Source organism: Capra hircus, chromosome 18 (assembly GCF_001704415.2).
Source record: "Capra hircus breed San Clemente chromosome 18, ASM170441v1, whole genome shotgun sequence".
NCBI lineage: Eukaryota > Metazoa > Chordata > Mammalia > Artiodactyla > Bovidae > Capra > Capra hircus.
In genome coordinates this window covers 16005632-16025812 of record NC_030825.1, presented here as the reverse complement: position 1 = coordinate 16025812, position 20181 = coordinate 16005632, and the positions used below count along the sequence as shown (strand labels likewise).

The 20181-nt window shown below is 52.8% G+C and overlaps 2 protein-coding genes across 5 annotated transcripts in view; one reads left to right on the top strand and one right to left on the bottom strand.

Annotated features, from left to right (window-relative positions):
• The window catches only part of FANCA (Fanconi anemia complementation group A), a 36759-nt gene extending 18101 nt beyond the window's left edge, over positions 1-18658 (top strand). Inside the window, exons 21-43 of the mRNA XM_018061899.1 lie at positions 2729-2805; positions 3905-4018; positions 4885-5021; positions 5300-5370; positions 5674-5770; positions 5853-6040; positions 7026-7119; positions 7926-8102; positions 8550-8623; positions 9809-9937; positions 12156-12240; positions 13124-13287; positions 13727-13832; positions 14499-14555; positions 14674-14778; positions 15393-15505; positions 16083-16221; positions 16980-17042; positions 17338-17440; positions 17798-17873; positions 18011-18164; positions 18271-18363; positions 18517-18658. Coding sequence (XP_017917388.1) covers positions 2729-2805; positions 3905-4018; positions 4885-5021; positions 5300-5370; positions 5674-5770; positions 5853-6040; positions 7026-7119; positions 7926-8102; positions 8550-8623; positions 9809-9937; positions 12156-12240; positions 13124-13287; positions 13727-13832; positions 14499-14555; positions 14674-14778; positions 15393-15505; positions 16083-16221; positions 16980-17042; positions 17338-17440; positions 17798-17873; positions 18011-18164; positions 18271-18363; positions 18517-18624 — 2524 coding nt within the window. The 3' untranslated portion in view covers positions 18625-18658. The remainder of the gene's footprint in view (positions 1-2728; positions 2806-3904; positions 4019-4884; positions 5022-5299; positions 5371-5673; positions 5771-5852; positions 6041-7025; positions 7120-7925; positions 8103-8549; positions 8624-9808; positions 9938-12155; positions 12241-13123; positions 13288-13726; positions 13833-14498; positions 14556-14673; positions 14779-15392; positions 15506-16082; positions 16222-16979; positions 17043-17337; positions 17441-17797; positions 17874-18010; positions 18165-18270; positions 18364-18516) is intronic.
• The window catches only part of ZNF276 (zinc finger protein 276), a 28055-nt gene continuing 26504 nt past the window's right edge, over positions 18631-20181 (bottom strand). For 2 of the 4 annotated variants that reach the window (XM_018061907.1, XM_018061906.1), the window contains 2 exons: positions 19212-19311; positions 18631-19143 (listed from right to left, as the gene is read on the bottom strand). In XM_018061907.1, the coding sequence (XP_017917396.1) occupies positions 18903-19143; positions 19212-19311 (341 nt within the window). In that variant the 3' untranslated portion in view covers positions 18631-18902. The remainder of the gene's footprint in view (positions 19144-19211; positions 19312-20181) is intronic. The other 2 variants (XM_018061909.1, XM_018061908.1) reach the window with 1 other exon arrangement.

The window sequence follows — 20181 nt, the reverse complement described above, 5'->3', positions numbered from 1 at the left end:
AGTTTGGGATCCGCAGATGTACACTGTTACATATAGGATGGATAAATAGCAAGATCCTACTGCATAGCACAGGTAACTATTCAACATCTTGTGATAAACCAGAATAGAGAAGAATATGAAAAAGAATGTATCGATATATATAACTGGATCATGTTGCTGTACAGCAGAAATTAACACAACTTTGTAATTCAACTATATATCAAAATTTTTTTAAAAAGTTAGACTTAAGAATCAGATATTTCTATGAAGTTTAAGACAGATAGCCATGCTCCACCCATCCTGCCACTTCACTTTCTTTCTGAAAGCAAGCATTTTCAACTCTTACCTGATTGTTTTATATTTTGCCCCAAATCTCCAAATAATTTTATTTCTGTGCTTAACCACTTTTTCTGTTTTAGTTTTCTGTCCTGCACCAACAAACACAGCTATCCTTCCTGTAATAGTTTTTAAAACCTTAGTATTTAATGCTTGTCTTTAAGGCTATCCAGACACTGTTCAGAGTTGTTCCTTTTGTTTCCTCTGGAGTTCATAATCATCTTTGTTTTATCTTAGTTTTCCTTGTATATATTTATATGCTTCCCTGCGAACTCAGCTGGATGTCTGACTGTTCTCTTGTTCAGAGTCGTTGAGTATCCCAGCAGTTACAGTGTAGGGAAATCTCTTCTAAGGCCTTCTAACCTGCTCCACTCTCACTTACTAGCTGTTTATGCCTTTGAGGCAGCTGTCACCCTTGCATCTCCCTTCAGCATCACCTTGTGCTGTCCTCTGCCATGGCCTGTGCTGGCTTCTCTTTTCTGTATCAAGATCCTCCTCTTTCTTGGTGTACCCCTTTGTGTTGGTGGAAAGCATCCTATTGAAGCTTCTCACAAAAGGATAGATGGGAGGTAAATTTTTTGACACTTTTTTTTTAGCCCGTCATTTGATAGGTAGTTTGGCTGGGTATAGAAATCTGAGTTGGAAATTATTTTCCCTCAAATTTTTGCGTCACTTCCTTGACTTCTAATGTCCAGTGTTGCTGCTGACATGTTAGAAACTTACAATTTCTGACTCTTTGCATGGGATCTGTGTTCTCTGGAGGCTTGTAGTGTCTTTGTTCCCTCTGTTCTGAAGTTTTATAGTGGTGCATTTCACTGTGATCTGATTTCATTTCTGGGCTGGGCATATGGTGGGGCTTTTAATCTGGAAGTTCATATCCTTCAGTACTAAGGAATTTTCTTGGATATTTAAAACCCTTCTTTTAAATTTTACAAAAAATTTAAGACAGAAAAGCAGAATAGAATCTATCACCCAGATTTAATAGTTATCAATAAATGACCAATCTTGTTTCATCTGTAGCCTTCAAATTCATTTACCCACTCAGTATTCTGGATGGTTTTGAAGCCAGTCCCAGACGCTGATTATTTTATCTTGGTTCATATCATTGAAAGTTTCTTCTGTGTCTTTTTCCTTCTTGGAACTTATCTTTTTTAGGTGTTACATTTCCTGAAGTGTCTTCTGACTTTTTTCTCTTTTGTCATATTTTGCATATCTTTCAATTTGTTTTCCCTCTCCTTTCTGGGAGATTCCTTAAAGTTTATCTGTAGGGACTTTTACTGAGTGTTTCATTTCTGCCATCAGATATTTCTTTGTACAGCAGTCCATTCCTTTTCTTATATAATTTACTTTTGACTGTGCTGGGTCTTTGTCACTGTGTGAGGTTTTCTCTAGTTGCAGCAGGCAGGGGCCACTCTAGTTGTGGTGCACGGGATGCTCACTGTGGTGGCTTCTCTTGTGGAGCAGGGGCTCTAGGGCACACACTCACCAGCTGGGATGCACGGGCTGTCCCATGGCATGTGGGACTTTCCTGGACTAGTGATCGAACCCTTGTCTCCTGCATTGACAGGCAGATTCTTTACCACCGAGCCTCCAGAGAAGACCCCAGCAATCTGTTCTTGTTTTATAGCTGCAGTGCTGTGTCTTGTCTCTCTGAAGATATTAATGAGAGCAAAGACTCACAGTTTCTTTTCTGTGGATTTCTCTGTTTCCTTGAGGTTGCTCTTTTTAATCGCACTGGTTTCTGATTTGGGGCTAAAGGCTTTACTGACCCCAGGGCAGAAGGCGGTGCCCCTCAGCTCCTGGTCTCCAGTCCCTGTGCACATTCATACTCGGGACCACAGCAGGTCTCTCTCTGGTCTTCTGCTTGAGTCTTGCCATCACAGTTTGCAGCACAGTGTGTGTGGAGGGGGAGTGTCCTGCAGACCATGCTGCTGTCCATGTGTCTCATAATTGGGCCGCTTGTGACTTCCACTCCTCTGAAGGTGACTCCGTGGCTCTTGTCCTTGGACTTGTCCTTGTGCCATGAGGGCGTGCCACCTGGGTCCATGCCCTGTAGCTGCCCGGCATCATCACTGGACTAATATTTTGAGTGACATAAGCATTAACTGGGTGTTTCTCTTAGCATTTCTCATAAAAAGTAATTAAGTTCACCTTTAAAATTTGGGAATTACCAAAACTTGACTGAGAGAAGTGAAAATCATTTCTAATCTCTCTACCCAACAAAAGCCATTGCAGGCGTTTATGTAGCATGTATTATTCAGTAGAGTCATGTAGTGTGGTGTTGTATAATCTGTTTATGTGTCGTATAGTTTACTGTATTGCATATTTTTGTTTTCTGATAGTTTCTGAAATTGTAACCTTGAGAATCAATTTAAATTGCAGTGGTCTATTTTACTGTTTCCTTCTGACCCAGAGCGGATAAAATTCCCCCAGCCCTGTACTCCACCTACCGCCAAGCCTGCTCCACTGCCGGACAGAAGCAGCCAGAAGGTGTGGTCCTCATTCGTGCCCATCTCCACTTCCCGAGTCATGAGACGTTGTCGGTGGAGCCCTAGTCCCTCTGGTCTGGTCATGTCATGCTTGTTGTCTGGTCAGAACTGTGGCTTCAGAGACTGACTGGCTCAGCCCCGGGATGGTTGTGACTCCCCGAGCGCTGTCTGTGATGTCAGTCCTCTCAGGTCTCAGCCGGGAAGTACCTGCCGTACATTTCCTAAAGGACGTGGTACCAAGTCCACTTGACTGTCATCTTTGTGTGCCCTGCTGAGGTTGTGACGTGGTTTCTGTTGCCCATCTGATTCGCGTTTACATTCAGGTGACCAGCCAGGCTGAAGTCATGGTGCTGGTTCTGCACCGTGTCCTACTGGGGGTCTGCCTCAACTCTTGGTGATGTTGGTGGGGATCTTGCTGTTTCTAGGGGACAGTGATGTAGACCTGGGCCAAGAGGGCATCCGACTTGGAGCAGCCAGGGACACTGTCCCTACCCCACCTCCCAGAAGCAAGGTGCCATCTGCACAGGGCCTGGCCTGTCAATGTTGAGATGGTGCTGCTGTTTGCTGGTCAGAGCCTCTGCTGCCTGCCAGCCAGTTAGGCTGACTGACTACCTGCAACTCTATTCTCTGGTTCTGTCTGGCAGAACACTCTTACACAGTCTGCCACAGGTTCTGATGGCCAAGGGGACCCACACCTGTTTGGCCCTGTATCAGAATATCTCACTGATGAGGTGTCAAGGGGCTGGAGGGCTGTGTCCACAACCAAGACCTGGTCCTGCTTTTGGAAAAGGGCTTCTAGAACCTTTTAAATGTATGTTGAGGACTGGTAATTCCCTCTAACATCTGATCTTAACATCCTGTGATAAAAAACAGTATCACAATGTTACTTAGAAGTTTGAGAAACATCATCATCAGTTTGACCATCATCTGTCCATAATTCACACCCCCAGCCCTGCCTCCCTCCACAAGCGTATGGTCTTTTTTATTACGTATGCGCATGGTACACTTGCAGCGATGATGTGCATAGAACCATGGTTTTTTCCTAAACTTCCGTGTCTTGACGTCTAGCCCAATTGTGAAAATCACCCCCTGCCTCTCAGATGCAGCCCAGGGAGGGGAGGTGGAGCCCAGCTGTGCAGAGGAGCCACTGGACCTGCTCATGGCTGCCCTGCAGGAGCTCAGGGCCTCTATGACGGACCCCACCCAGCATGACGGTGAGGAGGGGGCTGCAGGCAGGGCTGTCCACAGTGGGTGTTTGTGGGTGGGAAGGCATGTCCCGTGTGCTCAAGTTCATGGCTGGTCCCTGAGCCACAGTAGTCATTGCGTTCCCTGAGCTCAGCATCTGTCACGAACCCTGACCATGGCCCGGTGGGTGTGGAGGACACAGCCTTGTTTCTGACATGCAGGCTGTCCCAAAGCCTTGGCAGAAGGTGAACTTTCTCTCCTTGGCACTGGTGGGATAGGTGATGTAGAGGAAGAAGCTGTGTGCTGGGCTGGGTGTGGTTTTCTTTCTGACCTCCACTGCCCAGCACCTCCAGCCCTCAGCACTGGGTCTCTGCTCCTGGACTGTCTCCTCTGGGGGACCTGGAGAACCAGTCTTGCAGTTCAGAGCACACGGTGGCCACAAAATAAAGTGCTCAGTTCCAGTAGTTTTAGACTTTGTTATGCTAAATGCAGAAACTAATATAAATAAGCCATGTTTTTAACTGCACAGGTCCATTCAATATATGCAGATGATTTTCAGTAATATACGTAATTTTTTGGAGGTAAATGACAATTTGAAAAAACTTGCAGATAAACCATGTAGCCTGGAAATATTAAAAAAAATTAGGTATATTGTGAATACATATAGTGTATGTACATTCACATCTGACCTGCAGAGAACATGGAAGCCTGTGAGGAGTTAAAATTGAGGGTCAGAAGTGACACATGGTTTTCACAGTCCCAGCCCTGTGTGGTTAGCTCTGCTGCAGCTGTGGTCACCCTGCGGGCCCAGGACATCCCCTTGTGGCCAGCATGGCCCTTCCTAACACTGCCCCTGCAGCCTGTGGTCCTGCTCATGGCAGTCCCTCCCTCGTAGTGCTATCAGCTCAGGTGGCCATGGTCTCCGAGAGGCTCCACTCTGTCCTGGGCCTCAGCGAGGATGTCAGCAGCAGTGAGGCGGCCCCAGTGCAGCTCAGCATCCAGGCCCCTGAGCTGCAGCCACGGGAGCAGAGGGTGAGTGTGGGAGACCGTGTGTGAGCGAGTTGAGGGTTTGGTATTGTCTGCATGCAAACTCTGCATTTGTGAGGAAGGTGTGGGCAGGTCTGCCGACCCTATTCTCCACTGACACATCCCATCATGACCCCGGGGGACCTTCCCAGGGTCTGGGGGTTCCTATGACCTGGGAGTGGCAGCCTTCTCTCTGGGCACTAGCCTGTTTCATAGTCTCGTGAGCTTATCTCTGATCCTGTGTGTCCGGGGTGTAAACACTCAAACGAGACCTTTCCTCTCAGGTGGTGGACCTCCTGCTGACGTCTTTTTGTCAGAACTTCATGGCAGCCTCCAGTGTCGCCCCACCGGACAGGTAGAGGCCAGGTGGTCCCAGCAGGTGGTTGGAGCTGTCCCGAGGGCAGCCTGGTGCTCCTGATGAGAGGCCATTGGTCTTGGGCCGCCCCCAATGTCCTGCTGCGCTGGGGGAAGGCGGGGAGGGCTGGGGGCTGATGTACCGTACCGCAGGCACGTGGCCAAGGCAGTCTCGCAGCAGGTGAGCCTGTTGTCTGGGGAGCAGCTTGGCTCTTCCTGGGTCTGTGGTGCCTGCCTGCTCATCCATGGGCTCTGGGAGGGCTGGGAGTGCCACTGCCCTGTTCTCTGTTGCTTGCCCCCGTAGGCAGGGCCCCTGGGCCACCCACTTCGTGAGGGCCCTGTGTGGACACAGGTTCCTGCCAGCCGTGCTCACCAGGCTCTGCCAGCTGCTCCATCACCAGGTAGGGCTACCATTCCCTCCAGCTGGGAGTGGGTCCCCCACCCTGCCCCCCAGCACCGAACACCTTTTCTCTCTTGTCTTAGGGCCCAAGCCTGAGTGCCTCACACGTGCTAGGCTTGGCTGCGCTGGCTGTTCACCTGGGCGAGTCCAGGTCTGTGCTCCCCAAGGTGCACGTGGGCCCTCCTGCCCCTGCCAGGGGCCTGCCCATCCCTGAGTTCATCGACAGCCTCCTGCCCTGTGTGGCCCAGCAGGCCTCGGCCCTGTGTCTGAAGTAAGTACACCTTGTCAGTAGTAACGTGTTTCTCAGACAGCACAGCACAGACACACATGCTCCGTACTGTGCTGGTCCACACCTCCCGGAAGGAACTCTGTCTCGATGTATCTGGGCGCATGCTGGTATCTCTGGTTAGGACAGTGAAGTCATCCTGCCTTGCTCCCTGCCTTTGGAGACGCTGGCTCTGGGCTGCAGGTGTCCTTCTCTAGGCTGGGTGGCCAGCAGCTGGGTGGACCTGTCCCTCAGGTTCAGTTCTGGGGTCTCCCTGTGGCAAGCAGCTTTCTCTGGGGCACTCCTCTGCACACATGGCTGTCCTGTCACTATACACAAAGCACCAGAACCTCTCCCAGGACCCAGCAGTTGCAGGGAGCCCGGCACCAGGCTTGGCAGGTGTGAGAGATGGCTGGGGTGAGAGCGGCCACCCATGGCAGAGACCTGGGGCTTTCTGCAGCTGCTGAGGTGAACAGACTGAAGTCAGGACAGAAGCCAGAGACTCTGGCAGGGAGGGATGTTGGCAGGGCCAGGGTCCTGGCTTGCGGACTAAGCTGACATCAGCAGACAGGGAGAGCCAAGCTCAGGAGCAGCTCTCAGTGATGAGGCCCCCGGGAGTCAGGCCCTGTCCTCACCACCCAGACTCCCTGCCAGCCTCTGCCCGACTTGTCACAGCCACCATGGGTGGGCAGAGCTGAGGCTGCTACTGGACCCACTTCTCCCTGGCTTGGAGGTCCTTATAGGCAGGAACAGCAAACAGTGTGTGGGTCATGCCCGTGAACCCCACGGGGCACGCCCTCCCCGACACGCTGGGGAAGTAAGCTCTTACGTGGAGTGCTTGCGTGTTTACATTTTCCAAGATGCGTTACTAGGGGGTGGGGCGGGGGTGCTGGGATGCCCTTGGTTCACTTTGTGTGACTCATGCTGACTTCTACCCTGTATTTTGTGTGCATCCCATTTCTGTGTTATAATTTCTGTTTTCTATTCTCAGATTTTCTACAGCAGCAATTTCTTATTCCTTGTGTAAGTTTTCCCAGTCATATGAGCTTCTGCACAGCTGTCTGTCTCCTGGCCTTATAAAAAAGGTGAGTCTTCTGGGTTCCTTTCTCGGCCGAGTTCCTGTTTTCTATGCGTCTCTGGCCCTAGGCTGTGTGGCCTCCATCTCATGCTCAGCACCGCTTTGGTCTGTGGCAGGCTATCTCCCGGGAGCCACCGCCTTCTGCCTTTTCTTTCTGGCTGAGTTAAGAGGAGGGGGTGTAAGGTGAACCACAGATGTCCCTCCTGTTTATAAAATTGGCTCATAAGAGTAGTCATAAGAAGTGTCTTCCCAGGTAAAGAGGCGCCCTATACTTCCTCTAAAGATAGCCCTGGAGACTGCGTGTTGGGATTCTGTGTCAAGGGTGGCAGGGCTGTCCGTTCCAGCGGGAGCCGGGGTTGCGGCACAGAGTTCCAGGGAGCCTGTCCACTGGGCGATAAGCCTACTTCTCAGTTCCAGGCTCCATGTTGGACTCCTGAGCCCTGCTGGGAGCTGCCTTGTCAGGAGCAGCCTGGGGGCTGGTACCACAGTTTCACAGTGTGGGACGGGGGCAGGTCAGGGGGAGTCCCAAGCTGCCATGGTCCCCTTGCGCTGCCTGTGACTCCGGAAGCACAGGGCAGGGGTTTCTGTCTCCTAAGGAAAGACAGGTGGCTTGTCCATCTCCCGGGAGCTTCTCACACAGACCCCAGTGCCAGTGAGCCTCAGGGGACAGCTGAGCACGGCTGCAGGACACAGCGGCCTCAGATGTGCAGTCAGAGCTGCTGCCCCTTGAAGTGCCATCTGAGGAGCAGGGGCTCCCCACTGCCAGCCGAGCGTGGCCGGCCTCACAGCACACACGCCACTGGATTTTTTCAGTTCCAGTTCATCATGTTCAGATGGTTCCCAGAAGCTCGAGACCCTCCGTCTCAGGAGGACCTGGCCAGCTCACCCTGGAGGCCCCTGTTCCTGCCCTCCGTGGACTGGCGGAGAGCCGCCCTCTGCCTGTGGAAGCAAAGAGCCCTGAAGGAACTGCTGAAGCAGGGGGGGCTCCAGGTAGGTCCTGCAGTCCCCTCCCTGGGACACCTGCTACACGCAGTGTGAGGTTTTGAGGTTGGTCTCCATGGACATGTGGAGCTGCCCCAGAATTTAAAGACAGGGTGAGTGCTGTGCAACTGCTGGAAGCTTCATGTTATACTCCCAATTCGGTGAGCTGAAACGAGTTGTGCAGACGCCACGATCTGTCCAGGGCCAGGCAGCAGTGTGGACGATGCAGTTTAAGACCAGTTTGAAAAGTTTCAGGTAGCTTCACTCTCAGGGTTAAATTACTGGTTCTTGGGGCTTCATGCCAAGCTCCCTGTCTAACACTGGGAAGTGGCGTGAGGATGAGAGGGTCTGAGACACAGGAGACCTCCAGCTGCCATGAGAGCCACAGTCACAGCCTACCCTGTGGCTTCTGTGTGCCGTCCTTGGCATGGTGGTCACTTGAGGTTTTTCTCTCAGTTGACTTATAGAGACTGGTTACAACTGGAAATAGAAATTCAGCCTGAAGTTGATTCTCTTTCAGATTCAGAAAGGTAAGTGCTTAAAGATCTGCCCTTTAAAACATTACACTGTTTTGTGTCATGATGTCCTCAATTTAACGTTCAGCTTAACATAAAGTCTATGTTATAGTATAATATAATTTTATTCATTCTATTATTCAAGGAATACTTCCTGAGCTCCTGTGGTTTGGCAGATTCTTCTAGAATGGTCTGGGAGCTAGGGATATAGCGTGAACAAAACAGATGGGGCTCCCTGCCTGCACTTCTGCCCCGTTGGCCCTGAGTGGGCACTCCTGCTGAGGGACTGTGCAGCCCGGAAGCAGGCAGGGAGATACAGCAGGGCTGTGGGAGCAGGTGCTGGCAGGTGAGGAACAAGGAGTCTGAACCCCCGAGGGCCGTGGTCAGGGAGCCACGAAGATCTCAGCTGGTGTCAGCCAAGGCAGGGGAGGGTGGGCACGGCTTCATCAATTGCTGGCTTCGAGGCGTGGCAACAGGAGTGAGCAAATTGGGGTCTGAGCCCCTGTGGGTTCCAGGGCCAGTGAACGAGATGGCTGAGCCATAAGGTGTGCTGTTAGGGGCTCAAGTGTGTGCTGAGGGGCTTCGCAGCAGGGGTGGCTGTCCTCAGGCCTCCATCTGTGGTGTGGTCAGAGGCGTTCCCACACGTGGAGATGCTGTGACGTGGTGTCAGATTCTGATGGAACAAGTAGACTTAGGAAGGATGGCAAACAGGAGTGGGAGTGACAACAATGCCTTCTGCAGCTCGGAGGGTGGGGGTGGAGGGGCTGGTGGGGCACTCCCACCTATCAGCTTTGTGCCCGGCTTGCTTCCTGAGCGCTTCCTTCCTGCGCTTATGAGCCCGGGGCCTCCCTCCTCTCCAGCGTCCTGGCGTGCAGATCCAGAGTATGCCTTCTTAGCTCTCCCTCAGGTCGGGGCCTCCTTCCCTTGCTCCTCACTGCAGTGCCCCCTGCCTCTCGTGGTCGTGGCCGAGGCCCTGCTTGGATTCTGGTCTCCCTGTGGGGGCAGACTGCAGCACTGGCGGCTGCCAGTGCTGTGGTCTTAGCACTATGGAGCCTGGTCCACATCTGGGCACGCTGCTGCTGGACGCAGCCAGTACAGATTCCCCCTCTGCCCCCTGCTCAGCAGCCGTGCACCTGCAGTCCCCCACCCCTCTGGCTGAGGCGGCCTCCCTAGGCACAGACCCTGGTGTTTGCATTGTAGGCAGGACTTCCAGCAGTGGGCCATCCACCAGCACTTCCTCCCCATGCCCTCTGCCGCCGGTGGCTGCGATGGAGACCTGGAAGCCGCTTGTACCACCCTGGTCGACGTGCTCATGGACTTCTGCCAAAGGTTAGGAACGTTGGTGCCCAGAGGCATGTGTGTTTTGATTTTGGTAGCTCTAAGAATGATTTTATTTCTCTTGGTCCACACATTTGGACATGTCTGATAACAAGTCTGAATCTTCGCAATGAAGGCAAGCTTCTGGTATCATCTTTCTCTCTGTGCGTCACCTGATCAGCAAATGTGAGGAGAATAAAAGGTCTAGTAGGTGGTGGGTGCCAGTGTCTCCACCCATGGTGCAGGAAATACCGGTGTGGACTGGCTGCCACGAGAGGCAGGCCTTCCCAGTCCCGTCTGGGCCGTGCAGGCTGTGGATGTCTGACATGGCCTGTTCAGTCTCATCGTCCTCCTGGTTGAGGACATATGCTGTGTCCAGGTGGTGTGTGGTGTTATCTTGTTATGGTTTTGATTTGCTTTTCCCTGATGGCTCACAGTGTTGACCATTTATCTTTTTTGGACAGATGTCTGATCAGATCCTTTGCCTATTTACAATTGGGCTATTTGCTTGTTGAGTCTTAAGGGTTCTTTATATAGTCCAGATGCCAGCTCCCTTGAGATACGTGAATCACAGATGCTTTCTCCCATCCCTTAAAGTCATTGGTTCACTCCCTTGATAGAGTACTTTGATTCATATGAGTTTTACATTTTGAAGAAGCCATATTCATCTGTTTTTAATTTTAGCTTTTGGGCCTTTGATCCATTTTGAGTTACTTTTTTTCCCCTAAATTTATTTATTTGACTGCATCAGGTCTTAGTTGAGGCGCACAGACTTTCCAGTTACAGCCCACAGGCTCAGTTGCGTCTCGGCATGGGGGGCTCTTAGTTTCCTGACCAGGCATGGAACCCACATCCCCTGCATTGCAAGGCGGATTCTTAACCACTGAACCACCAGGGAAGTCTCTTGAGTAAATTTTTTGTAAGATGTGAGGTAGAGATCCAGCCCCATTCTTTTGGATGTGAATGTCCAATTGCCCTTTTTGCTGAAAAGACTGTTCTTTTCCATTGAATGGTCTTGTTACTCTTGTCAAAAGTCCACTCACCATCTGTGTGAGTTTACTTCTGGACTCTCAACTCTGTTCTACTTATCTTTACCTCTGTCCCTGTGCCAGGACCACACCATTTTGATTACTATAGCTTTGTAATAAGTTTTAAAATTGGAAAATGTGGGAATTCTCTGGCAGTCCAGTGGTTAGGACTCCATGCTTTTACTGCTAAGGGCCCGGGTTCAATCCTTGGGTAACTATAGTCCCACAAGCTGCACGGTGCGGCCAAAAAATAAACAAGGAAGTAAAATTGGAAGAGATGAGTCCGCTAACTTTGCCCTTCTTTATCAAGATTGTTCTGCAGCCCTTGCAGCTCCATCTGGATTTTTAGGATCAGCTTATCAATTTGTACAAAATGAGCTGGGATTCTGATAATGACTGCACTGTATCTGTATATCAGTTTGGGTCCTTCCATTTGTTTAGGTCATCTTTAATATTTTTCAACAGTGTTTTATAGTTTTTAGTGTGCAAGTCTCGCATCTCCTTGATTAAATTTATTCTGCAGTATTTTTTTTTTGGTATAATTTCACTTATTTGCTCAGATGGCTTTTATTGTTAATTTTTTATGATTTTTCTATATATAAGGTCTTGTCATCTGTGAATAGAGACGGTTAAACTTTTTTCCTTTCCAATCTGAATGACTTTTATGTGCTGATTTATTTGCTGAGTTGTCCTGTCTAGAACTTCACAGTGCAATGCTCACTGGAGGCAGTAGGAGCAGACACTTCGTCCTGGTCCTGGTCTTGGGAGGACAGTTTTCAGTCTGTCATCATTGAGTACAATGTGAACTGTGGGTTCTTCATAAACGCCCTTTGCCAGGTTGAGGAAGGTCCCTTTTACTCCTAGTAAGTTTGTTTTTTTAGTCATGAGATGGTGTTGAACTTAATGTTTTATCTGTGTGGGTTTTGGTTTTCTATTCTACTCATGTTAATTGCATTAATTGATTTTTGCATATTGAGCCAACCTTGCATTCTTAGGATAAATCCCAGTTGGTTGTGTAATCATTTTGATATGTTGCCAGAGCTGGTTGCTGGCTTTGTGCTGTTGCTGGGGCACCATGCGTGCCCTGTGGTGCCTGGGTACTCCCTGGCCCTGTGACCACAGGCCATGCTGGAGGCAGAAGAAGAGGTAGCCCAGCATAGATAGGAGACACTAAAGAGGCTTTCACTGTGTTTTCATTTCAGTTCGAGGAGTTACCATCACTCAGAGAATTCTGATTTGGTTCTTGGTGGCTGCAAAGGAAATCGGGACATTTTTTCCAGATTGCAGGTTAGTTAGAAAATGCAAAACTCAGTGTGTCCACTGCATCGAAGCCATGTGCTATCAAGATATTTATTGAGTATCCAATGAGTCCAGATGTCTGTTCTAAGCAGAATGAAAGCCTGAGTCACAGACACGGTCACTCAGACCAGAGACCACGTGTTCTGTGAACTCATGTCACCATAAACGTCAAAGGAACACAAAAATGAAAGATGAAATACAGGAAGCATCTCCAGGCTTTAGGACATTTAAGATTTGAAAACAGGAAGTAAAAATGTGGACTTCAGTAGTAACTTGGTTGCTACTCCCATTCTCTGCTCTTTAACTCTGGGTGCTGCGCTAGGAGGTCAGACTCTTGAGAATTGATATAAATGACCCTCCACTTGGCTGAGTATTGAGAGTTTGCAAAGACCAGAGGCTGGAGCCCCTTCTGTTTCCCAGGTCACTTGTCACTGAGGCAGGAACACTGAGAAGGGTGCGGAGGCCCTGCAGGTTCTCATCCTGGAGTGAAAAGTGCCTTTCTGTCAGCATGCTGCTGCCCAGACCTCCTGAGAGTGGGCTCTGGGATCAGAGGGCAGACCAGGCCTGTCCTTCCTTCTCGCCAGCTGTGCGCTGGGGGTCTGTAACTGTGGACATGGCCATGCAGCTCTGTCTTATGGGATCTGGAATTCCCGCTCTCTCTCTTTAAAAGTGCCTGAATTTAGAAAATGTGGAGGATGAAAGGGAGATCCTAACACTCCACACAAAAGGGACGCATGTCCTCTACATCCATTGTAATGGGAAGTGGAAAAGAGTTCCTGGGAGGGTGGCCGCAGCAGGAGTCATGGGTTTAGAGGTCACGTGTGACAGGGCAATGAGGAGACGGGTGCTCTTCATCTGCTGCCGTCTCCAGGAGATGGCTGCTGACCTGGAGCAGGGCCCTGCGCCCCTCGGCCATGCTGCTCCCCACGGACACTTTCTCTTCGGAGTTTTCCGCAGACGCCTCCAGGCCCTGACTCACGGGTGGGATGTGGCCAGCCGCCTCCAGAGACAGCAGGAGCTGCTCACCTGCAAACGGTAACACGGTTGCGTCCCAGGGTCTCTCCCGACTTCGGCTTCTCTTCCCTCTAGTTGTGGGTCTCTGGGGTGGCCTCTCCCCGGGAGTCCCCTGGAGAGCAGGGTCTGGGCCCAGGATCCCTTTAGTTCAAAGGCCTCACATCGAATGTGGGCTCAGGGGTCCTCACAGCAGCTTCATCACAACTGAGCTGTGAATTGACATCCTTCCCAGGCTAGTGAGCTGGTTGGTTCACACATTGCTCCCACCCTGGGTCATCATGAAGCTGCATGGCTGCTTTGGGGAAGCACAGTGGTGTCTATGGGCCCAGCAGCACAGGAGCCCAGGCCCTCCCGGGAGGGATGGGCCGCAGACTCAGGCCAGTTCCCAGCAAGCTGGGAGGGTGGCTGCCGCTCCAAGCATTGCTCTCGGGGGTCACTGTCCACACCTCTGTCCTCCCAGCACTCTCCTCGGCCTGCCCCCCTCCATGCTAGTCAGCAGCCCCTGTGTGGAGCAGCCGACCGCCCCCAGCTGTGCTGATTTCTTCCACTTGGTCAACTCAGAGTTGGTAGGTGTGGAGTGAGCAAGGTCAGGTGCGGGGCTGGGGGCCATGTGGGCACCGCGGGCTGGTTCTGGGGAAAGTTCAGGAGTGCATCTGTGGTCACATGGAGCCAGCGGCCTCGGTATGGGCCCCACCTGCAGGGGGTCACTGAGGCTAGGCCGTGGCACTTGGAGACACAGGGAGTTCTTCACTCTGTTGGACACAGGCGGCAAGGCCAGTGCCTTCTCCGGAACATGACTCCTTCATAGAACCTTCCCCAGTTTAGCGGTTTGGGCCCCAGAAGTGCTGACCGACCTGCCCGCTTCACCTCTGGGCACAAAAGCCAGACAGAGCCTACACCTGGCTCTTCAGGCTCCAAAGGGTGCCCTCCCTTACTTGTGCACAGTCAGGGACAGGGAGGTGCTGTGCCCACCACAGGAGGCTTTGTAAAAATGCACCATGTGGCTGGAGGTTGATCTGAGGTTCTGGTCATGTGTGTGGAGCTTATAGGGTAACTGGGGAGCAGCAGAAATGAGGTGAGATTTTCTGTTCAAGTTCGTTCTGGAGGCTGTTCCCCCTCAAGCTCTGAGAACAGCCTGTGAAAGCAGCCAGGTGCGGGGGAGGAGGAACAGCACACGGCTGCCCACCTCTGTCCACCGCCCTCCTTCCTCACTGGCCTCTACTATCTTGCAGAGAAACTTCTCCCATGATGGTGCTCTCACCCACGACATCACCGCCCACTTCTTCAGGGTAATTCCAGTTCCCTCCACCCCTCCCATGTCACTACTCAGACCTCTGGCCTGGCCCTTGCGTATGCAGTGGCTCCCAGGGTCCATGTGCAAACTCAGTGGTGGCATCTCCTCCCCAGGGGCTTCTCAACACCTGCGCACGAAGCAGAGACCCATCCCTGGCAGCCGACTTGGCCCTGACCGCCTGCCAGACCCAGTGCCCCCTGCTGCTCACCTCTGCTCTGGTAGGCCTGCCATCTTCTCGGGGGAGCTCCAGGGCCTGGTGGGGTGCCGTGAGGGTCAGTGTGGCTGGGGGTTGCACGTCTAGGGCTTCCTGGCTGTGTGATCCCGGGCGCAGTGGGTGTTAAGTCAGGAGCAGATGCCCCGGGAGCAGTAGGGAGAGAACTGGAGAGGGAGGACTGGGTCGCAGGAGTCCCTCCGCGCCAAAGCCAGCAGCAGAAGTCATTCACAATGTGTGCTCTGGGCTGGAGCTGCCGGCTCGGCCCCTGCAGCCCAGCCTCTGCATGGCCTTCCGAAGTTCCTCAGTTGGGGCTCCCCTGTGGGCTTTCTCACCCTTTCCCCTTTTGTCAGGAGGGAGGACACAGCCCCATTCTTTCAGAGCAGCACGTCCGCCGCCGAGCTCCCTGGGCAACCGTGTCCTCTGAGGATGAGTTGTGTTGGGCCGTAGATGAGACACTGTCCTTGTAGTTAGGAAGCACTAGATGAGCAGAGCCAGGCTCAGGGGGTTGGGTGTCAGCCAGCAGGTGGACGTGTCCTGCCCAGATGGTCGGGGTCACTGAGGTCTGCAAAGCGTCCTGCTGGTGGTGAATGACTGTTGGTGCCCATTCTCTCCCATGAGCTGTGGTGGTCAAGCCTGGAGCCCGAGCTGCACTGCCGGTGGAGGAGGTGGTCCCAGAGCCCGCTGCCTGCAGAGCTGCGGAAGCTGCAGGAGGCCCACCTCTTCGCTGAGAGGTGAGTATGGGCACACGCTCTCGTTGACCTGCCCAGCATCCTGGGAGCTGGAGACGCCTCTGGACAGGCTCTGCAAGGTGCAGGGTTCACCTGCCCATCTCCCCAGGGGGTGCCCTCCTAGAGGTCACAGAGAGGATCGCTGGCCCTCTCCAGCCTCCTTACATTTTCCTCTGTGACCATTTCCATCCCTCAGGCACCCCCCAAGTTAGGGATGCTGGAAACCTCAGAAAACAAGGAAAGCCAGTCTGCCCACTGACTCTAATCGTATAGAGAGCAGGAAAGTTTCTTAAATCATTGCACTGTATTGTTTTTTGCTTTTGGCCGTTTTAACCTGCTGAAGGACCTTGAACATCACAATGCAATTGGGGCAGGGGTTGTGTGGGAGGCCGGTGCAGATTCTGGGGTCTAGGGGTCAGGGGAAGGGCTCCAGGCAACCCTGTGTTCCATACCCTCCTGACAAAGCTGAGACCCCCTGCAAGCTGCACCGCTTCCTGTGTCCAGGGCATAGGGCCAGTCTGTGCAGAGCCAGGTTGGGGGCAGGGGTTCCTGTGGTGATGCACTCCTCTTGTCTGTGCAGCATGTCCTCCCCCATCATACCACCGCCCGCACCTGGCCCGTCCTGGCTCTGCGCGGCTGCCCTGCACTTTGCAATTCAACGGGCCAGGAAGGAGAGCTTCAGGCAGGAGCTGGGGAAGCTGGATGGCCAAGGAGAGGAGGCAAGGATGACACCCTCTTCCTGCAAGCTCACGTTCTCTCAGGGTTCATCTAACACACTGTGCTTTTCAAGGACACACAAGTGTTTGGGGTCCTTCTGACTTTATTTGGAAGCAAACCTTCCTGGGTGTACAGGTTTGATAAGACTTATAACTCTCAACTGCTTTTATTTGACCTGTTTTTTCTCCCCATAATCCCCGGGTGGGGGCAGTTAGGGCCAACTGGCACTCATCAAGGTACCTGTACCCCATTCAGCTGCTCACTGAGACCAGGGCTGGATGGAGGGCTGCTCAGAGGGCAGGCTGGTGTCCCCACTGGGAGCCGCCATGGTACACCCAGCTGAACCCCTAGTTCTCTAAAACCCAGAGCTCCCCAGCAGCTCAGGTTGTACACACCTGCCTGACAACAACTGCTGAGCTGTGGGGTTTGAGTGATTATAATTTCAAGTAACAGAGTCCCAGGGAGCATCTGTTCTTAGACTTTTCAGGCTGTTTTTGTTGGAAGGCTTTTAGTGGCTCCATATCTTCCAGACCACTGTCCCCTTACAGACCCACAGAGATGGGTCCCCAAGCAGTAATTGTTTATAACCCATTAAATTCTGTAAGAGCGACTACAAATTTTATTCCTGCAAAGATCCCCCCAAAGATTTCTAACGTAGGCCTATAAACACTCAATCAGTGAGGAATTTTTTTTACTTATACTCTCAGGGAACAGAATACAGGTAGTCTTATGTTGTGAGTGGATGTGTTTTTATTTGTAGCTGTTCGTTTCCCTGTTTTTCTTTTCCTTGATGGGCCTGCTCTCTTCATATCTGACTCCACAGGTATGTCAGACCCTCTCCCACACTGGACAGGGTAGCGAGCCCCTGCCCCCAGGGCACTTGAAACCATGGATCCCCATTTCTCCACAGACCTCCTAAGTTAGGTCTCTTGAGCAGGGGAGGTGTGGTACCTTTGGGGCAAAAGCTTTCTCAGGAGAGAAAACCCCAAGCCATGGGCCTGCCCTGTGGGGTCTCCCTTCAGACCCTGCACCCTGAGGGTCTGCGCAGGGCCCCAGGTAGACAGCCCCTCCTTGCCCACTGTCACCTTTGAGTTCTTCTGTTCTTCTGTGGGTCACAGGCCATTGGCTCCCTGAAGGCTCTGGACATCTGTGCGGAGATCTTGGGGTGTCTGCAGAGGAGGAGGATTTCCTGGCTGCTGGTCTTTCAGCTGACGGAGGCGGGTGAGAGATCCGGAGGCTGCCAGCCATGTCTGTGCTGGCTCCTAGCCCTCTGGCGGGAGCAGGTCAGACTGCAGCCGACTCCTTAGTCCTTCTCTTCAGAAGCAACTTTCAAATGGTTACACAGGAGCCCTCCTTGGGGCTCACTTTAAAAACTCATTTTTCCAACTTTATGTGCTTGGTTAAGTATACAGACTCATTTAATAATTTAGTGGAGCCCTGACGATTTCAGGGACCCAGCCCCCACCCCCTAGTCTGTGGCATGAGGTTGCCACCCCTGGGTCAGCAGGCACACAACTCGTGGAGACCCTGACACTATGGGAGGGCCCCACACTGCTGACAAGCCCCTTGGTTTTACAGATGTCCCCCTGGGGCGCACCCTCCTTGGCCTGGCCCCCGACCACCAGGTCAGGCTGCTGCCAGTCGCCTTCTACAGGTAACCCTCAGGGCCTGGAGGTCAGGGGAGGAACAGCAGGGGTCCTTCAAGACAGAGAGCTTGTGCCCCTGCTGCCTGCCACCAGCCCCAGTCAGATGTGTGAGGTCAGGTCACTTGACACCTGTGTCTGCCTTCAGCCTCCTTCCCTACTTTGACGAGGATGCCCTCCTCAAAGAAGATGCCTTCCTGCACGTTGCTCTCAACATGTACCTGAAGCTTGTTGGCCTCTTTGTGGCTGGGGAGACCGGTGCAGTCTGGACTGTGGCCCACGGTGGGGAGCTCCCAACTCAGGCAGGTGCAGGGCCAGGCCCCATCTCCAGACAGGCTGGGGTGACACTCCTGGCACAGTTAACAGCTCTGGGCACCCTGACCTCGGCACTTACCATCTTCTTTCTAGGGTGACCCCATAAGCCTGATAACAAATGCCCGTCTGTTTCTGCTGCAATTGATACCTCGGTGCCCAGAAAGGAGCTTCTTGCACGTGGCAGAGGTAACACCCAGGTGCTCACCGAGGTGGCTATGTTTAGGTCCATGTCACTGTGTGACATGAGGATGCTGGACGCCTTGGGGAAAGCCGGCATCCAGCATCCAGGCCCAGGAGGGATGGGGGCAGAATGGGCCCAGCATGTGGGCTTTGTTGCAGCTGCTGGCTGGGAGTGGAGATTGTGACCCGGAAGTGAGTGCCGCCCTCGTGAGCAGGCAGCAGGCTGTGCTGGACCCCAATCTCTCCCAGGAGCCCCAACTCTTCTGACCCGACCTGCACAGGGCACTGCCCAGCTCCTCGGAAGTGGGTTACAAATCTCAACTGCTTTAGTGGGTAAGAGGAATCAGTTCTCTAAAATCTGCATCTGGCCCAAGTCACTCTGGTTATAGGAGAAGAAACTGCTGGTCCCAGAGCAGAGGCCACAAGATCCTGCGAGCTGCAGACTGAACCATCGCCGCCCAACACGCAGAGTGGGGGCGCATCAGGGCACCACTCTGCGCACAGGCCTGAACCAGTCACCACCCGAGCTCAGGGCAGCCAGGCCCTCAGGTGGGCTCGGCCTTCACCACCTGCCCTGCTGCGGGCCTGGGCGGGGCCTCTGGGGCCTGGTCTGGGGTCTGCGTCAGCGGGTGCACCATGGACATGTGCACGTTGAGGTTGTGTGCCTTCTCAAACCGCCGGCCACATTGGTCACAGGCAAAGTCCAGCTCTGTCTCAGCCTTGTGCTTGGTCATGTGGTACTTCAGGGATGCCCGCTGCCGGCACTGGAACCCGCAGACCTCACACCTATGGGATGGGGCCAGTGAGCCAGGGCCAGGGTGCTGCCAGCGGGAGGGCCACCACCCCCCACTTACTGCAGAGGCTTGGCTCCCGAATGGCGCATCTGGTGGACCAGGAGGTGCTTCCGCTGCTTGAAGGTCTGTCCACATTCATCGCAGATGTAGTTCCGCACCTCTGGGGACCAGACAGGGAGTGACCACAGGCCCTGACACTGTCCCCTTGGTGCTCAAGCACCTGACTCACAGGTGACACAGCTCTGACCCACTTGGCTGCAGCATGTTTCCCTAAACCTCCTATTTTCTGGAGCACCAATTCTTAGAGGGAGCCTAATCGGTGCAGTTTCACAGATGACTGATTACAGCTACTGCTACTCTAGGGACTGTCCCCATGCTGGGCCCACCACAGGGGTACCCACTGTGGCAGTCAGTCTTAAAAGAGCCTTTCAACAAAACTTGAACATCACACCCCCAGCCATGCACCTGGAGCAACACCACATGCTTCTCTCCTACATCACTGCGCATCTACCAACACGTGACACAGCCGCACAGGCAGGCTCCTCCATGACTAGGAGCAATCGTCCTGACAGTGTGAGGTCTAGACTGTTCTGTGCTGAAAATAAAAACTGCTCATGATCACGGCGACTGTGGTCCGACTGAGTTACAATGGCTTGACCCGACACCAGGGAATTACTGTGTCAGGAGTAACAGACAAGAACACTCAAAGCATGAAATGCTGTGAAACTGAGGGACTGTGAGCCAGCCATTAAGTGGGCAAATCGGAGTGAAGAAGTCAATCATTTGTACAAAGGTCAACAGAGGAAAAATATCGTTTAGGATGGACTATCTGGACATGGGGGTGGAAGGTCGGGAGAGCTGCCTTCTGGGCAGAACCAGCAATGACAAACATAGGCACACACGAGTCCAAGGTCGTGGACGCGTGTTCGGAGAGAAGGAGTAGTAACCTCACACACTGATGGCGGTGAGCACTGGGGCGCCACCTTCCCTGTGCTCTTCCCACCAGCTGCTACCACGAATTTGGGTCAGT